Below are 18,492 nucleotides of genomic sequence, written 5' to 3' on the forward strand. Positions count from 1 at the left end.
CTTCACGTTTTCTGATAGGAAAAATATAACAGGTGGGGGAATAAAGGTGAAGGGGGGAGTGTGAACTATTCTGCACCAAATCACAATATGCCATCAGTTCAAGGCTCCAATAACAATACATCTCTACCTGTGGTTCTCAAACTGATCCAGGGAGCCAAGGGTTCTTTTGGAAATACTTTGGAGCCACTGGAGGGATTCGGGGGAGGTTTAGTAGATGGGACTTTGGGACCCCTATTCCTACCGTAACCAGAGGCACTCAACAGTATCTTTTTAGTGAACTGTGTGCCTTTTGCCCTCACAGCTTTTTAACACCATTTGATAGAACCACCCCCTTTATCATCTTACTCTCACAGTTTCCCAGCATAGACATAAAGGTGAAGATCATACATTCAAGGCAAAAACGTTACTAAAGAATGTGATAGTAGAAGAGGGAGAATTGAAACCTATGAGAAGACAAGTAGTGGATAGACACAACCAGCGGTGTAGAGGCATTAGTAAAACTTGACTTTTGACTTGAAAGAAGAATCTCTTCTTATATAGGACTCAATATATCATGTTATGTTTTTCACTCAAAATGTTTGTAATAATCATCTAAATGAGAATTCTGAGATATTCATAAACTGATTTCAGTTTACTGAGTCAACACAGAACAATTTCTATGTTCTGGTGTAATATCAAGTCTTGTTTATTGACAGAAAAAGCAAATTTCACCTTGGAGTTAGACTCTCTTTCATGTTTGCTGTGTTGACCCATCTACAGTGACTCATTCATCACTGAGTATCTGATGAATGCTGGTGTTTAAGCACAATGTGTTCTGATATTTTAATTCAGGGCTGTTCACATTGTTATGAGAGTAAGTCTCATTTTGAATCTAACCTTTTGCTTAGCACTTAGTTTTGATTTCTACATGTATATTTGAATTAAAGTTAATATCTTGGTTGACATGGCATATTACAATTAAAGAACAATCAAGGCACATGCTACACTAATATAAAGTGAAGACCTGAAAGGTAAGCATCTTGCTTTCTTTATCAATAAATTGAGGAAGTTAGCTCAAAGGGGCAAAGCAATGAAGACTGGATAATCGGTAAAATATATATTATCAATGTTCCTTTCTGAAGAGCTGTTATGATTTAATATTTGATTGGTTATTGCTTTTCAGGTGAAATATTTCCATGAAAAGTCTTATTTGCTGTATATGAATAGAAATCTTTTTAAAAAGGGAACTTGTACTGGAATCTTTAATTCAGATTGAAGTCAGCTTTAATTTGGATTCTGTAATTTTTGATATAATTCCATTCGAGAGAGAGGCTGTGTCCTGTTTTGTTCATCACATCCTTGGTATCTAGCATAATGCTTGCTACAGAGTAGGTACTGAATAAATATCTTGAGAATGAGTTCTGATAAACCCCAGATTAGCTGACAGTATTCTAACATACAAATTTCTAAAATACTGAGCATTTTAAAGTTTGTTTTTTAAATCTGGCAAATTTTGTATCTTAAAGAATACTATTAGAGTTATGAGTATGGAGATATAGTTTGTCCAGTGGTTTATGATAGTTGCATTTGATCCAAGTACAGCCAATAAATCTTTACATGTTTTGAAAAATAACTCTTATTTGTAAGATTTTAGTAGGCTATATTTTCTAAAATTGAGGTACCACAAGCACCTTCAGGCAGTGCATGTGAGCACTGTTATTCTGGTAATCATATTGCAGATAAAGTAAATAGAAAATAGAGGGCCTAGGGCACACTGGACCATAGTTACTGGGTTTGTAAAAGGCGCGATTAGAATAAACAGTGGTACCATTTGTAAAGCCAAAACTAGCTGTTAATCTCTTACCTAAACCAAGTCTTTAGGACTTGAATAAATTCCAGGAAGTGCTGTTTTCAAGTCTTGTTACTCAGTGTAGGCATAGCATAAAAAAAGCAAACAAGACTTCTGTTGGATCTAAGAGAGCTATAAAAGTACAGTTTAACATAATATGATATCTTCTTGACTTATTTTTTTGTATTCTAACTAAGGCGAATTTATATCTTCCATTGTATGCAGTCTACTAAGACCTTTAGAATTGCATTTGATTTGAAGAAATTGATCAAACAGAGGATATTTATTCTAAATAAAACATTGTAATAGAACACTCCCATCAACCTATCTAAGAAAGTTATTACATCTCCTTAAAGTTTTTGAGAGGCTTTTCAAGTATGCATTGAATCCCAAGTTTCATATTTTAGTTTTCTCTTATGAAAACTGATACCTAGGCATTGCATGTGAATACCTTGCGCACTGGCTTGAAGATGTCTATAATTTCCCCGCTGGAAAAGTTCATCACAAATCCTTGTACAGGTTCTTGGTCCCCAAAGTAAGGCTTCCCATTCACCGCAAAGAGCAAACCTGTGACGGACACTGAGTTAACCTTTTTTAAAAATATAAGTAAGACTGGCCTTCGAATATATGCATGTACGTTACACCAACAATAAGTATAGGGTCAATCTGGACCTTACGATTGGCAACAAAAATAGAAAATAAAACATTTAGAAAATGTCTCCTTCTGATACTGATTTTCTCATAAGAGGAAAACCAGAAAATGCTATGCCTGTTCCACTCAGGAAGCCAGTATAAATCAAGAATACATAGATATAGATGTAGATGTAGAAATGAATGATATAGATATAGGAATAGGAATAGATATAGATAAAGGTATAAAGACATATAGATATACATATCACAGACAATCTTAAATAGGTACTGGGAATAGCCAGGTTATTTAAGCAAATCATTTTGGATTATCAGATATTTTTAAAAATTATGTAATATCTGCAATAGTTAAGAGGAGAATCAGCTAAAAATATGCAAAGCAAGGAAACTTATAGTATAAGTAGAATAATCTGATTTTAAACATCTTAAGTTTGAAAATGTGAGAAGTATACTTCAGATATACCAAAGATATATTTTTTCTAATTAAAAAACTAGATCATCTTATTTATATTAATTAAATGACTACTCTTTAGTAAAAATTACATTTCTTCATATAGCAGTGTTTATCCAAAATAATAGAAATTGTGATATTTTGGTTAAATAGATATTTCGGATTACTGAATATTACATTTTCAAAGAATTAAATTACAATAAAATATACACAGCATTAAACCACTGTAGAAAATGTTTTCATCTTTCTTTAAGGATTTCAGGATAGGATTCTTTAGCGTATCACATTAAGAAAAATAATCAACACTATCAACATCAATTATTATTGTGTAACATTGTAGAGAGAATTCTAATTATAATACATTCCACCTTTTGTTTAGAATCTGTTTTAACCAGATTTCCTCTCATTTTCTTTCTTGATGTTTTTCTCTTCATATCTGATTTATTTTTATTCACTATAAACTTGATCACCATCTTTATTAAGTGAATGATCTTGCCAAATTTATTCTTTAAATACGAAGTAAAAACCAAGATGAGATTATCTCTTTTAAGGATATTAATGAGTCTTTTAGTACTTTTTTATTATTTATTCCTTGGGGAAGTCAAACTTGCTCTTTATCCAGTCACCTGAGCTCCTTTATTCCATCTCCTAAAAAAACTGAGGGCTGCTTGGGAAGATAGTAACTATAAACTTTAATAACATAAAAAGTATAATTATAGCAATGACTGTAAATAGTTAATGTCACTTTAATACAGATATATTTAATGACATGTATTGTAAAAAATATACATAAATAGTAGAAATCAAATATATTTCCAATCGTTTAGTATTCATTTAAAAATATTTTACTAAGTTATCTTGCTTTATGAATCAAGTGGATCTTCTTTTATAAGTTTAGATTGTTTTTCTGATTTTCTTCAAGTCAGGAAAAATCTATTTTGAAGAGAAGGGAAAAAAATTCTACATTTTATTGGTCATTCCTCCTGGCATTTAGACACAAGCCTTACTTACTATACATTTTTACCTTTAAAAAAAATTTTGGCTATCTTTAAAAAAAAATGTCAAATAGGTATTTGGAATACTGATTTTATTAGGCATATATCATCTGTTGATGATGTGTGACACCATGATATTAATCATTTACTAACCCAGCGGATGATCATAATTAAGAAAAAATAAAAATCAATTTTTGAGAACAATTTTTTAATCTATTACAAACAGAATTAAATCTCTGAATTCTTCATTATTTTTGTATAAAGAACAGTAACATTTGAGTTGAAACTGATTTTCAGTGCAACAACAGCTTTAAAATTATTTTAAAATCATATATATAAGGTATCTTTAATCCCTTAATAAGAAAAAGTTTTTAAAAAGAGCATGCTAAAACAAATAATTTTTAAAGATAGAATATAGTATGACAAAACACACAAAAAATAAAGATGAAATACCTGGTATATATGAAATTGCAAATACATTTCTTCCAAATGAGGCATGTTTAATCTCTCGCACAAATTCTTTGGTATCAGTTTTAAAACACTGGATCCGACCATTTTCCCTGTCTGCTACACATAATTGACCCAAATGAGGCACAAGGGCCAAACTATGAGGAACGCGGAACTGGCCTGGTTTAGGATTGCTACCTGAAGACACTGCAAAAACAAAGAAAAACATCAGATATACAATTTGTAACATCACCAAAAATCTGCCTCAAAAGTTTTCTAATTTTCCAAATTCCTGAGAATAAACCATTAAATATCTGGAACCAGGGCGAAAATAAGGTAAAGTAGTTTATGTTTATTCCATTAATATCTCTTAAACACAAAAACCTATTACAAATTTTCTCCCCATTTGTTTAAAATTTTGGGATATTCTTTTTCCTCTTATAAGACGTGTGTGTGTGTGTGTCCAAGCTAACTGGATGCACACAGAGGCCCTGTTTTCTTCACTGCAGGGGACAACTGCATCCTAAAGGGTGTGAGGGGTAGCAAATCTATTCCTAGTGATACTGCCTGGGAATTACAATTAGATCGAGGGTCTTATTGAGTACCTTCTCCCCACTGTGTGATAAAATTTCCATTTGGTGAAAACTGCACAATCCGACTGTTGCAGTAACCGTCTGATACAAAGATGGTTCCAGTGTCTGGATCCACAGCCACATCGGTGGGCTGACAGAAGTGATTCTGGTCACTGCCCGGTTGCATGCTCCTTCCCAGAATTAATAGAGGGCCTTCTTTACTGTTTGGGTCCAGTTTGAATACCTTTAAAAAAAAAAAAAAAGGACAAAGTTTTACCCACTTTGCATGGTTATTATTGACCCACACCATGTGGCTAAGAACACTTGCACAGGCAATTAGAGTATAAGCTCCCAGAGACTTATTTAAAAGAAGATACTTTTAGAACTGGATGGGACTCTCAAAATCAACTGGTCTGATTCCTTCATTTGATAAATGAGGACTACAGAGATTAAGTGATCTGCTCAAGGTCATCCAGGTAATTAGTGGTGAATGGAGACTAGCACATGCATGTCCTGTTCCATCCACACCTGCACTTCCTTTTCAACTTTCCTGAGCTAACAGTACAATACTCTCCAGACAATTACACGAGCAATAAACATCAACCGAGATGACATGTTTGAAGGCCCTTGTAGCTAGTCTCGAGTTCTAGCTTTTTTCCCCTAGTTTTCCTAGTTCTTTGTCACCTACTCATAAAACAAGTATCAAACACGAGCTTATCTTTTGAGGGAAAGACCTTATGACTATTCTGTGATTGAAATATAACTTCTTTTTAAAAAGACAAAAGTTCGATGTTTTATACATAAACATGTATGTACCAGAAAACTTGCCTCAATTTACTGAAGATCAAGGTGGCTTAGGAGAAAAACAAAAACAGAACAAAACAAAAAACACTAAACACAAGTAATGAAATAGAACCAGGGAAAAAGGAAAGAAAAACAAATATGGAAAGCCAAGAAGGAGCTTTGCGCTAGGTTCCTGCCAGCTCAAAGGAGAAAGGTGACTTAATCATTTACCTATTAGCTTTTCCCAGAACTGAGTGTTAAGAGAAAAATTTCAGATGCAGCCGTTCCTTTTTCTCATTATAAATTTACTGAGTCACAGAAAAAGACCCAGATAACGCCAGAGCATTTTGAAAGTATAATTTCATTAACTTGTATTTGAATAACTGCCAAATGGAAGATTACCTGATGCAGGGCCACGTCTGTGACCCAGTAATTTCCATCTTTATCTACACTCAAGCCATGTGGCAAGTAAAACCTGCAAAATAAAAATAATTAACTTAAATATATATATTTATTCCTAAAGCATACGTGGGAGGTATTTTATTTTTTTGTTTGCAAATTAATCTGTATAGGAAACATAAATTTATAAATTGATAAATGTATACCTGCATTACTATAGAAAAGACCAAAATGAACTGTAAAATGAAAATATCTGTTATAATAGTGACAAATCTTAACCAGCATTTAATCATTTAAAAATCTATAAATGAAGCCTACCTATAAATTAAAAATATTTATTATAAAGTATTATATATTAAACAACATGGATAACATCAATTTAAAAACAAGTTCTAAGATCGTAAATATTAATATCTTAGAAATGTGTATAAACACATTTGTCTAGAAAAACACAAATGGATTTATATAGTTTGAACTGTTTAAATATACTGCAAAGTACGATAATTTTGTGTTGATATAAAATATCAAATATATGACCGAAAAGCTTTAAGAATGCCTACTCAAGACAGTAATACCCAAAGAAAGCAACTTTCAGCCAACGTGGGCTGTGCTCATCTGAGCAAAGTGAAGTGGTGTGCTGGATAATCATTAGAGAAGGTTAATCTATTTAACAAATCTATTGGGATGTGAGGTTAAGAGAACTCTAACCTACTGCAGACAGAGGCTCACAGGCATAAGGAACTTGGACAGAATTAACAAACAAATAGATAATATCTTAACATGGTTGTGGTCAGAAGACATCTGACAATTTACAAGTTATGTTTGCCAGCTTCTAGCCTTAGCATGATGCTGGCATGACAGATTTTTTTTTTTTTCTTCATGAGCCAAGACTGGGACACTCTGATCTGGACTAATTAACCGAAATAGATTTGTTCTGGTGACTGAATGTCAGGGTTATGATTTGCTTTTGACACAGACACCCCACTGCTGGCCAGCTTGATTTAGCAGCAGTTGTTCTGCCTTCCTCTTTAATTCCTTTCTGGGATGGGAATGCTTCTGATTAATGGACAGAGCACCTAAGGGACAGGTTCAAACACACTGAGTGGTGGCGCTGGTATTAGAATTTGGCCCCGGACTCACCATCTTAGAATGCTATAAAAAAATCTAATTATTGCCATCTCCATAAGCAGCTGCATTCAAAGTGGATGGCTCTCTGCCTTTCAAAGAAGCTGGCTTTCCTTGTACCTAAGCAGATGGAGTATAGTTCCTGAAGTTGCCAGGTTAAATGGTTGAGGATACTCTGTAAGCAGGTGCCCCTTTTTTTTCAATGGCCATGAATGTCAGCCAACTTTTTTTTTTGGCTGCCAAATGCCATCTAGGAATAAGACCAAATAATGAATAGCTTTCGAAGCCAAATTACTTATGCATGCTAAGGAAAGCTAAAAATGACATTTGTTCTATCTTCACTTTGAGATGGGGAGAAGCTTCTTTTTGTAACAGTGATTGCTTGATGAGTTTGAATAAATAACTTTCTTGCTGAAGAATATTTTTTAATCTTCAGATCTAGCTGACCACAGCTCACTTATTAGCTATGTGTATCAACGACTCTCTGAAGCTTGACTACCTATTAGAATCACACAGAGAGCTTTAAAAGTACTATTTTGACGCCTGGGCTTCATCTTGACTAAATATGAATCTAATTGCTTGAAGCTCCCAGATGATTCTAATATTCAGTCACAGTTTAGAACCACCTATTTAGAAAATAAAGATGGGATGGCCCAATCGATCTCCTGTTTTCTTAAGCTACGCTTTCTCACCACTGCTATACAGCATACTCTTTCCAAGACCAGACCCAGCAAGACACTTTATACTCAATGCTATATGTAGTACAAGCCTTAATAACAACATGTAATTTAACTCACAGATTTTTTCCACTGGACTGGAGTATTGCAGCATTATTTGGATCTATGACAAGAATAGTGTCTTCTTCAATTGGCCCAAGTCCTCTTTGCTGGTAAACAAACTCACTGTCAAAAGAGCTAAAAAAAATAAATGCATTAGAATGAAAAATCAACCAAGTCACTTGAGAAATGCAGACCATTTACTTGATATTCTAAATACAGAATCTAGAGAAGTGCTCAGATGCTTTTGTCTTTGACGTTTCAGTATCTTGGATTACACACACACCATTAGCCTACAGAACTGTGCTGCTCAGAGTGCTCAGTGGAGCGGCAGCATGGGGATTGCCTGGAGATACAAGACCTCAGATCCAACAGAATCTGAATCTAATCTGCAGTTTCACAGGATGCCCAGGTGATTTATACTCACATGAGAATTTGAGAAACACTACCTCAAACTCTGAAGCAACTAATTTTTAAAGGTCTCAAAATATTTTAATTTAATAGTTATTTTCTTTCAAACTACAAATGAAAGCATAATTTATTTTAACTTTCTCTGTAATGAAAATGCAAATGATAACAAGAAGATCAAAAATGTGTTCACTATTATACTTGCCATAGGTAAAACATGCAAATCATATTATAAAGATACCACATAATATCTAAATTTTTCAAAAATATAAAACATAATTGATTCTTGAAAAAATATGCTTAGATAAAACTTTTTATATATAACAGCTTTTCTAGAAGTACAAAATGAATAACTGTGTAATAATATACAAACTAAAACAAATGTAAAAATTTCTTTAACTTTATAACTTCCAGGTTATTATAAAATATTATGAGCATATATGTTTATATATATTTTTTCCATTTATATTTCTATCTGAATTGTTACTAATATCTTTCCTTAAATTGACAATTATCACAGATATTATAGTTATTTCAATTCCTGTTTGGGAAATTATTTCGGATAAATGACAAAGATAAACTCTTCTAATATAAGCTTATGTAATAGAGAAATAAATGTACGAAGTACCAAGATACCAACGTATATTTTCAGAAATGAAGAACTGGATCGGCACATAGTTGAAACGTGTGTGTGTATGTATGTAAAATAATTGTATTTTGCCAGATGATAATCAAGGTATAATCAATGAATATTTCTGTAAAATAAGATCTCCTTTATAGAATCAGACAGGGCATAAAAAAAAAACACAATATTTTGTAGTTCAACTGTATAAGCAAAAGAATCTGAATAACATTAAATATTTATGTAGCTACATTTACGATTTGGAAAGGCAGCAGACTGCTCAAATCTGCCATACACCTATTGATTAATTGGTTGATACTTTTATGGAACTTATGTAGAGTCCCAGTAGGAGAACAAAAATTTCAAAATACATTCTCTTGCCATTAAAAATATACATCACACAATTATTTAAGCTTTTTGACTAGTTAGTCTTTTGGGTATATTTTTCCTGAAAGATATTAACAATAAGTCCCTAGGGTAGTTCTTATTAATGATGCATTTAATTGAGCACAAAATATTGATTCGACTTCGTCAATCTAAAACTGAAGTAATACTATTGACATATGCTATTCTGTGTAGTTAAACCTACACAGCGGTATCTAGGAAAAATACATAAATATATGAAATGGAAGTAGCATCACTAACAAAGCAGATTTTAAAAGATATTCATGGAATCGTTATTAAATTAAAATGTGAAATTTTTATTAGATAGAACCAGTGTAAGAGTATATAACGTGTTATTAAGTGAGGGGAGACCGGGAAAGGAAAAACATGAAGTCTCTTTCTTATTGATGTGAAATGCCAAAGAGTTTATGCTCTATCTGAAATGATTTTCAATAAGAATTTCTGTACTAAAATATCATAAGTAATCTTCTAGAAAACAAAGGTATCAGATTCAACCGTCAACAGTCTTTTTTGCCCAACTTGACTTTGATATTGAATAACATAAGTTTAGCACATCTAAGATTCATAGGATGCTGTAAGTTTCACATTCATACATAACTGGATAAAGCTTTTACACTTATCTCTTTTATGGCTTAAGTCTTATATTCTTCATTACTTAGAAACATTTTGGTGCTTTGTAATGGCACAATGGTAATCTAAATTATGTGAGAATTATGCTTTCCCTGACTGTAAGGAGTTAAAATATATTTTTCCCTTTTTCTGAAATTGAAAATAAAAGACAATTGTAGATTCACATGAAATTGAAAGAAATAATACAGAGATTCCTTGTACACTTTCCCCAGTTTTCCCAATGGCAGCGTTTTGCACAGCTATAGTACAATATCATAGCCAGGAGATTGATACTGATAAAATCCTCTGATCATATTCAGACTTCCCTTTTCCTTTTGTATTTCCAAAATTTTTCATTTATTCTTATAGTTTATTTGCTTGGATATGGAATATACTAGTATGTAATTTCTCTATGCTGCCCCCACCTAGGAGTTAGTAACATGGCAAGTTACCATATCCTCATAATTCTTCATAATTCTTACTAAGTGTTATCCACTTTACATGTTTATAGTATTCTCTGACCCACCACTGACATCTAACAACAGTGGCAGTCCAATCGTATATCCTGATAAAACTGGAGCATATCAGACCTCAGCATACCTAATTTCACATCTCCTCTTATTTACAACATGACAAACCATACAGAAAGCCTGATGTATTTACTTCTTCATGATTTCCCCAAGAAATGGGTTGCAGTAATTCTGGAAGAGAATTGCCTTTTTGGTCTGTCTTGTTATTTGCTTAAACATTCACCATCAGTCCTAAATCTCTCGCCCTACTATTTTAGGAAATAACATTCCTACAATTTAAAGATGGGGAGAAAAAAGGAGCTCACCACCCTCTGCATCTCAGGAGCATACACTAAACTCCTATAAATTAAAGCATGCATATTTGAGTTCTGCAGGAACTTAAATATTTCAAAATGTAAACTCTAACTTAAAGTATTCACTGGCAGACACAAAAACTCAGGGTTAAGAACCTGAAATGTTGGACCTGGGTTACAGGAAAACAAGCTATGTTAAGGAAGAAATATAAATAACTGAGACCCACAGTCCTTATGCCAGTCAGATTGAATAAAAATCTTGTAGCTGATAAGTGAAAACATCCTTTATCAATGGTACTGTTCTGCACTGCCCACAAATGCAGAAACAAACTTAATAATTGATGCTTTGCTGTCACGAACACAATTTGTGTATGGGTATCTATACTCAAAATCTAGAAATGTCAATTTTCTAGTGGTGTAATAAATAGGATAATTATCTGATATGAGGATCAACTCCTTTCATTGTCCACTTTTTGTCAGTGTTATGGTAAACTGTGAAATAGCGAATGAAGGTGCCAATAGAAAAATAAATAACAAAACTAAATAAGCTATGGAGTAAATAAATCAGATTTTTACAATTAAAATTGGATACACAGAAAGTATGAGATCTCTTAATTTAGTGAGCTACCTTTCTCAGTATCCTATTACAATGTAACAACAAATAATTTATTTTTTTAGTTTTTCTTTTTCCTACCACAAATGACTCTTATGTCATTAGTGTGTCCTGAGGGCATTTTCATGTGATGCTTAAGATTAGCCACTTTTTCTATGGAAGATGGCTTTATGGTTATTATTCATATATAGTATTATTCATATACAGTATTCATATATAGTATTATTCACATATAGTATTATTCATATATATGAATATATGGTTATTATTCGTATATACAGTATCTATTAAGGATCTCAGTGATTAGGCAAGTTCTTGAATTTACTGATTTGAGAATCTGTTTATTTAACCACCCCCTCTCAAAACAGAGAAAAAAAATTATGCAAAGTGATCATAACAAAACAAAAACTAAGGATGACATGCTACTTATATTATTTAAATATATCAATTTACTTCAGTAACAAAAATAACAAATAATAAAATTCTAGAATTCTTAGTAAGATTATAGCTCTAAATGAATTAACTACAAAACAATGGGACTGATTGTTAAAATGAAAATCATTTGTGATACTTTTTCACAGACGACTATATGTTTAAACTGGCAGCATCGAGGGACATTCAGCCACTCAACTCATTGGTTGGCTAATCTTAATCTTTCACATGTGATGGCTTTATGCAACTAACTGCTGGCGCCTGGTAGTTACACAGGGTGAGTAATAAAAGAAATAGATGTTTTTTTCTTAAATGGGAAAATCACACACACACACACACACACACACACACACACACACACAAACATCTGCCAAATATAGTTTATAAACTAACCCTTGAATAGTTCACAAATGGATGTCAGATTATAGAGCTAGATACACCGTTGCTATAGGAAACTGCTTATTTACTCTTCTAAAGCAGCTACCCCACATTATATGCTGCAGAGAGGTCTTTATTTCAACTACATTTAACTTTTTACAGGATATAATAATACCCTGCACATTTCACACAGTGTTTGGAGCACTGCTGATTTTTGTTTGCTTCTTTAAAAAGCATTTAGCTGAAAAGACTGAACTTAGGCCTATGGGCCAGAATTCATCAGTTCTTTATTTTAGCAGTTTGAATCCCCCATTAATGATTTTGCGCATTAGCAGCTGATCAAATAGTTTAGATAAGACTAGGAAGAAATACTTTGCTATAGTCACACAAAGAAAGAACTAGGGTAAGAAGGAAACTTCTGTGCCATCAATCAAAATTAAAGGAATGCAAAATAAAGAACAGTAACTGAAGAGAGAAATAAAATATAATGTTGTAATTATATAAATTAAGAAGCTGAATAAGTAACCATAAATTTTCAAGTGAGAAAACAAGTGGAAATGTACTCTCAATGTTAGAAAAGCACAGACATAACAAAGGCCAGAGACTTTAAATGGAATATAATTTAATACTCTGTCAAAAACACTTACTTCTGAATATATACACATTGCAAAAACAAAACAAAACAAAACAAAACAAAAAAACCCTGTGAGGAAGAAAAAAACTGGGAAGACAAAGAAACAGTATTATTCTTCAATGCCCCTGATAGACCTAGCACTGTAGAAGTCACAAACAGGAATGGAAAGAACAAAGAAGCAGGTGTCACAGTACTGGGCTCTGTTTGGTCAATAGGCCTCTTGGGGATGAGCCACTTAACACACTACTTTCTGTTACTCAACAGAATGAGGCACTTATTAAAGCTTTCATTTTTTTGGACTGGAAAACTGAGAGGTAGGGAGCTTAAATGTCTTGATACAGGTCTCAAAGCTAGGAAATGGTAACCAAGATTCAAACTTAGGTCTCCTGTCTTTAAAAAAAAGATGTGGTTTTCTCTTACTCTGATTGACCTCACTGGACTTGAGACTCTCACTATCAGTTATCAAATTTAATGTGTTTATATGTAAAAGAGATGCAAGAATAGTCACTTAACCAAGAAGAATTTGAGAAAGTGGCATAAAACTGGAAGAAAGTGGCTCACATAAAATGGGAAATGGCAATATGAGAGAGAAGGGTAGAAAATGAAAACATTATTTTTATAGAATTTCTTATAATTTTCTCTCAGATATGAAGGTACTAAAGGACCACTTAGTCACTTTGAGTTCTCTTTACAAGGCCAAATTAATTCTTATGGTATAAAAAAATTCATACACATAGAAGCAGAACCTCAAGCAGAATCTAAAATGAGACTCCAGAAAATTAGTGAGGCAAATATTGAACTAATTTTCCTGAAAGCAGATAAATTTCTGAAACAATCGACCTTGGCAAAATTTCGTAAAGCATTGACGAAGAGGCGGTTTGTGAGCTACTTTGGAGACGAGTGGGAGAAGATCCCCAGAAGACCACATCTCTAAGAACAAAACTTGCTTAACCAACCATTCAACTACTCAAATTTTAAAAACATTTCTGAGAATATGGAAGCATGATCATCAAAAAGGCCTAGTACAAGGCTAGGAGGGATAGTTCATTCTCTGGTTAATTAAGAATAAAAAGATATCTGTAAATTGAAGCAATGCTAAATCTAACGAAGTGAAATTTAATTAGAATAAAGTCTTGAATTCAATATTTTAAAAACACTGCATGAGTCTAAATTTCTGTTAAAAACTTGAGCATGATTTTATGAAATATATTTGGAGATCTCAGTAAATCTACCAGTTCAACACAATGCAACAAGGTGATGTGACTAATAGATATTAGGAATACACATCAATGAAAGTAACTGTATTGCTGATCAGATAGTAAATATATGAGGTATTATGGCCACTTCTCAACCAAACACTTTAAAGGGCTGAGAAACCTGAGTGACTTCAAATAAAATATAATGTCAGCATGAAGACCACGTGAGGACCAGGGGGATATTTAGTCTGAAGATGAGGCTTTCTTCAAAAGGACAAATAATTAACATGGAAAAATGGGTGTAAATTTCTTCTGCATTAGGCTGTCATAAAGGCAGAGTTACAGGTCATATATTTGAGATTAACATGATGAAGAACTGTGTAACATTTAGATGAGTCCCATAACTGTAAAGTGTGTCTCTTCTAGGAACTTTCTTGGCGCTGAAAGAATTCAAGCACTGGATAACTGTGGAAGATTTTGTAAAAGGATGTCAGTATTAAGCAGAAGGTCACAGACGAGTTCTCTGGTGGACATCTGCTATTCTGGGTGCTCAGTGTATACTGCCCTTTAATTGACTCGACATTCTGAGCTTCACTTGCTTCCAATGATGTCAACTCTACATCACACATACTAGGGATAAAAAACTCAGGCTAAGCTAAGAGTGGATTTCCTTCCTCTGCCCACAATGACTGAGTCAGAGATGGAGGAGATATGACCTAAGTCAGAGTGAAGAATGCTAGGTGACTCAATTTAAGGATTTTCTGATGACTTATCAGGGACATAGACTATCTTTTCTGTGAGACTACTAAGATGATGGGTTCTGAAGCTACAAGGGGGAGGAGGATCAATTAGGGCCTAAGAATGGCACTACCCAGGAGAAAATGTGTTAAAAATGGATCTTGGTGATGTCACTTAGGTTACCACACCCCTGACATTTTCATTTTTATAAACTAATAAATTTCTTCTTTGACTAAGCTAGTGTGTTGAGTTTTCTCTTATTGGTAAAAGAAAGTATTCCAAGTGACACAACTTTCAAGATTCCTTTCAACTCCATGTGAAGAAATGATAAAAGATATAAAGGAAACAACTTTTAACACCTAAATATTAGTGGGAAAACCCATGGTTTAGTGAAGTAGGTATGTGATGTGAGCTCTGCATACAGAACCTCAACCATGTCTGAGATAAATAAAAGAAAGAGAAGCCTTTGACAGTGCTGGTCTTTTAAGACAGAAACCCAGGAACAGCTGTGACTGAGCTAGGAGCTACCCAGCTCCCGCTGGCAGGCATTTACGCTTTAAAGAGCTCTAGCTGCCCTGCTTCCCTAACACCAGGGAAGACAAGAGGCTTTTTAAAGTTTCATGACATCTGGATGGTAATAGGCACTTCCTATTTCAGCTAGAAGCTTCAGAAGAAGCTTCTTAGAGCAGCCATATTGAAGTAAAGGACAGAGAGGAAGGAAAATGGAAATCAAATTGAGAAAGGGAGTGACGATCATCTTTCAGGAAGTTAAGGGGTTTATTATTATTATTAGTGGTAGAATTAGTAGTAGTATTAGTAGTATTAATAGTAGTAGTAGTAGTGTTTTGGTTGCCATGCCTATTTAGCATGGTTAGGTAGAAGAGTAAGGAATGATCAGGGCTACTAGATTAAGAATAAAGAGTAATAATACTTATAATGTCAGTTGATGAGATGATGGCAAAAGAGCTATGGGTACTATGTATCAATAGAGGTTATCATTAACTTCAAGCACTGTCTGATACTTAAAGAATAATCATCTAAAAATTAGGGGATATAGAGTGGTTAGGTTTGATTTAAAGCAAGCTTTGGCCTTATAAAGCCTATAATTTCGTTAACATGAGAATATCAGGATTGGAAAGATTCCAAGAAAAATTAATATAGGATATCTCACTCTATCCAAGTAGTGGTAGCAACAAGAATGGTATTTCCACACAATCTAATTTCCATGGTCTCTCACCAGCACATTGTAAATTTTACAGGAAGGTGTTTTTTCTTTGCACAATCCCTGGATACTTAACGAGGGAGAAGAAAAACTATATACTCCGTTTATTTTATATAATTTGACTTATGTATGTAGGAGAAATGGTCATGCACGACTGTTCAAAGAACAGAGCCCACAAATCCGAATCTATTTTCCTAAAAAAATAACTAACAGAGTAATCCACTTCAAATTCTCTTCATGAATAATAAAGCAGACAGCGGCTGAAAGCAGAGATTTGAGTGCTGGAAGGAAATTTCGTCACAACCACAGATTGCAAAGGGTGCTAGAGGCTAACTGAAAGGCAGAGAGGAAAGAGATAACAAATATTTTTATACCTGAGAGATAAAGATGAAAAAGAAGAAACAGATTTAATGAGTTAAATCAGCACATCTGCTCTGAAGAGGTCTTGCATTTTTAACAACATCCCTTTGTTGGTGCCATTTATCAGAGTAAACACACCAAGACTTGGCAATGAAACTGGAATCTATTCACATGTGGTACTGGTTATCTAGATGAAAGCTAGATGCCAGGAAAAAGCAGTTTTTTAGTTAGGACTGCCATATAAGTCACAGAAAATATTCCTATGCGGCTCTTGTTTCATAGTCTTGTGTCACCTCCTACCCTGAGCTGCCTTTTACTGATGCCCTTTTCTAGTAAACTATTCCAGCCTCTGCTGTTTATTTGGAATGAATATCACATGAAAATGGAAAATTGGACTTTGTCTAATTTAGCTTTAGCCAGCTGAAACGGTATCAATGGAAGAAAATGATGCCGCAATTTTCTTGTCTGGTGAAATGTGGCTAGAAATCCATGCAGAAAATGTAGCAATGTTCATTAAAATGAAGACTATGCTACAATGAATAGTAATAGTTTGCTTTTAAAAGCACTTGTTAAAATACCATTATATGTTCAATAATGACCAAGACCATGAAAACAGAGACGTATGAATAAGAATACTGAATTCGATTGTTTGCTTTGAACTCTAAAGTGATCTCTCTCTGATTTCATTTTTAAGTGTGACAACTGGAAAAAAAAACAATTAAACAGTAACAAAATTACCAATCTGTTTTGAAGTGCTGACTGAATTTCATCTTCAACTACACAAAGGAAACTACGTACGTGTATATGTGACAGCAGATTTAGCATAAGTTTAATCAACATCTCTGAAAATGGAAGAAAAAAATACTTGAACTATAAATGTAGATCTTTTATTTTTCAGACCCTATAGCGGTATACTTGAAAGGAGAAGACTGATTATACTCAAGTGACCTTTTATAATTTATCTTCATATGTAAATTTGTGATAAAACAAATGAACAAATGGATATTCATTACTCAGGAGAATTAAAATAACCTACTAAATTCTGGAGCAAGCTTTTTAAAAAAAATTATGTAAATGTGTTTATAATCCTATAAAAGTCAGCATCTTAAAGTGAGCCAGCTGGAGTCCGATGGAAAGGAACAGAAACCTGGTTTTCCCACTAGAAACAGTGAGACATGAGGCAAAATGCTTGCCTTCTCTTGGTTTCTTCATCTGTAAAATGTAAATGATGTTTACCAGAAGGGAAAAGGGTAGGGGATGAGTGAAAAGGTGAAGAGGAAGAGAGACAATAATATTGTGATAGATTTACACGGTGACAGATGATTACTAGAATTAGTGGGGTGATCACATTATAAGGCATAAAAAATGTGGAGTCTCTATATTGTACATCTGAAATAGAACTCATATGACTCTATACCAACTACATTTAATAAAAATGTAAATAAAAAATGTGAATTATGTGGAAATTAACAGTGCTTAATTGTTGTATGATAATTTATATAAATATTTAGAACAATGACAGGCCCACAATCAACACTCGATAAATGTTACACATTTTTACCAAAAATCCCTATAATGAAAGTTTGCAAAGAGAAATGCAGAGGAAATAGCAGGGGCATTAGGTAGCCCTAGTGTGATTCTTAAAGTATTTGATGCTAATGAAAAGAGCACATTTGAATAATAAAATTAATCTATATGACAATGTGAAGGCCAAAGTACTGACTATTTCTACACTCGTGGTGGCCAAACTGCTCCAACCACAACCATAGGAGGCTAGTTGTTCTCACTGCCATGCAGCAGTGTGAAGGAAAGGGAGTCTGATGGCCTTAGAACGGCCTGCACCCAGCTTTGTTATAGTCAGCTAATAACTTTTCTTAGTTGATCATTTATCATGATGCACTTTCTTTGAAGTCTTGAAATTCCTCAGCCAATTCTTTAACTGCCTTTGATGTTAAGAATGTGAAGGTAGCTTGAAACAGAAGGGAACAAAATGGTAAGTAGGCAGAATCAGAGATTGTTATTGCC

The 18,492-nt window shown here is 33.6% G+C and overlaps 1 protein-coding gene across 23 annotated transcripts in view; it reads right to left on the reverse strand.

Moving 5' to 3' along the window:
- The window catches only part of PAM (peptidylglycine alpha-amidating monooxygenase), a 141,513-nt gene that overhangs the window by 13,544 nt on the left and 109,477 nt on the right, over positions 1-18,492 (reverse strand). For all 23 annotated transcript variants that reach the window (XM_036225937.1, XM_036225934.1, XM_036225933.1 and 20 more), the window contains 5 exons: positions 8,049-8,165; positions 6,130-6,202; positions 4,978-5,188; positions 4,379-4,579; positions 2,280-2,395 (listed from right to left, as the gene is read on the reverse strand). In XM_036225937.1, the coding sequence (XP_036081830.1) occupies positions 2,280-2,395; positions 4,379-4,579; positions 4,978-5,188; positions 6,130-6,202; positions 8,049-8,165 (718 nt within the window). The remainder of the gene's footprint in view (positions 1-2,279; positions 2,396-4,378; positions 4,580-4,977; positions 5,189-6,129; positions 6,203-8,048; positions 8,166-18,492) is intronic.

This window comes from Rousettus aegyptiacus, unplaced genomic scaffold (assembly GCF_014176215.1).
Source record: "Rousettus aegyptiacus isolate mRouAeg1 unplaced genomic scaffold, mRouAeg1.p scaffold_m13_p_8, whole genome shotgun sequence".
In the NCBI taxonomy this organism is placed as follows: Eukaryota; Metazoa; Chordata; class Mammalia; order Chiroptera; family Pteropodidae; genus Rousettus; species Rousettus aegyptiacus.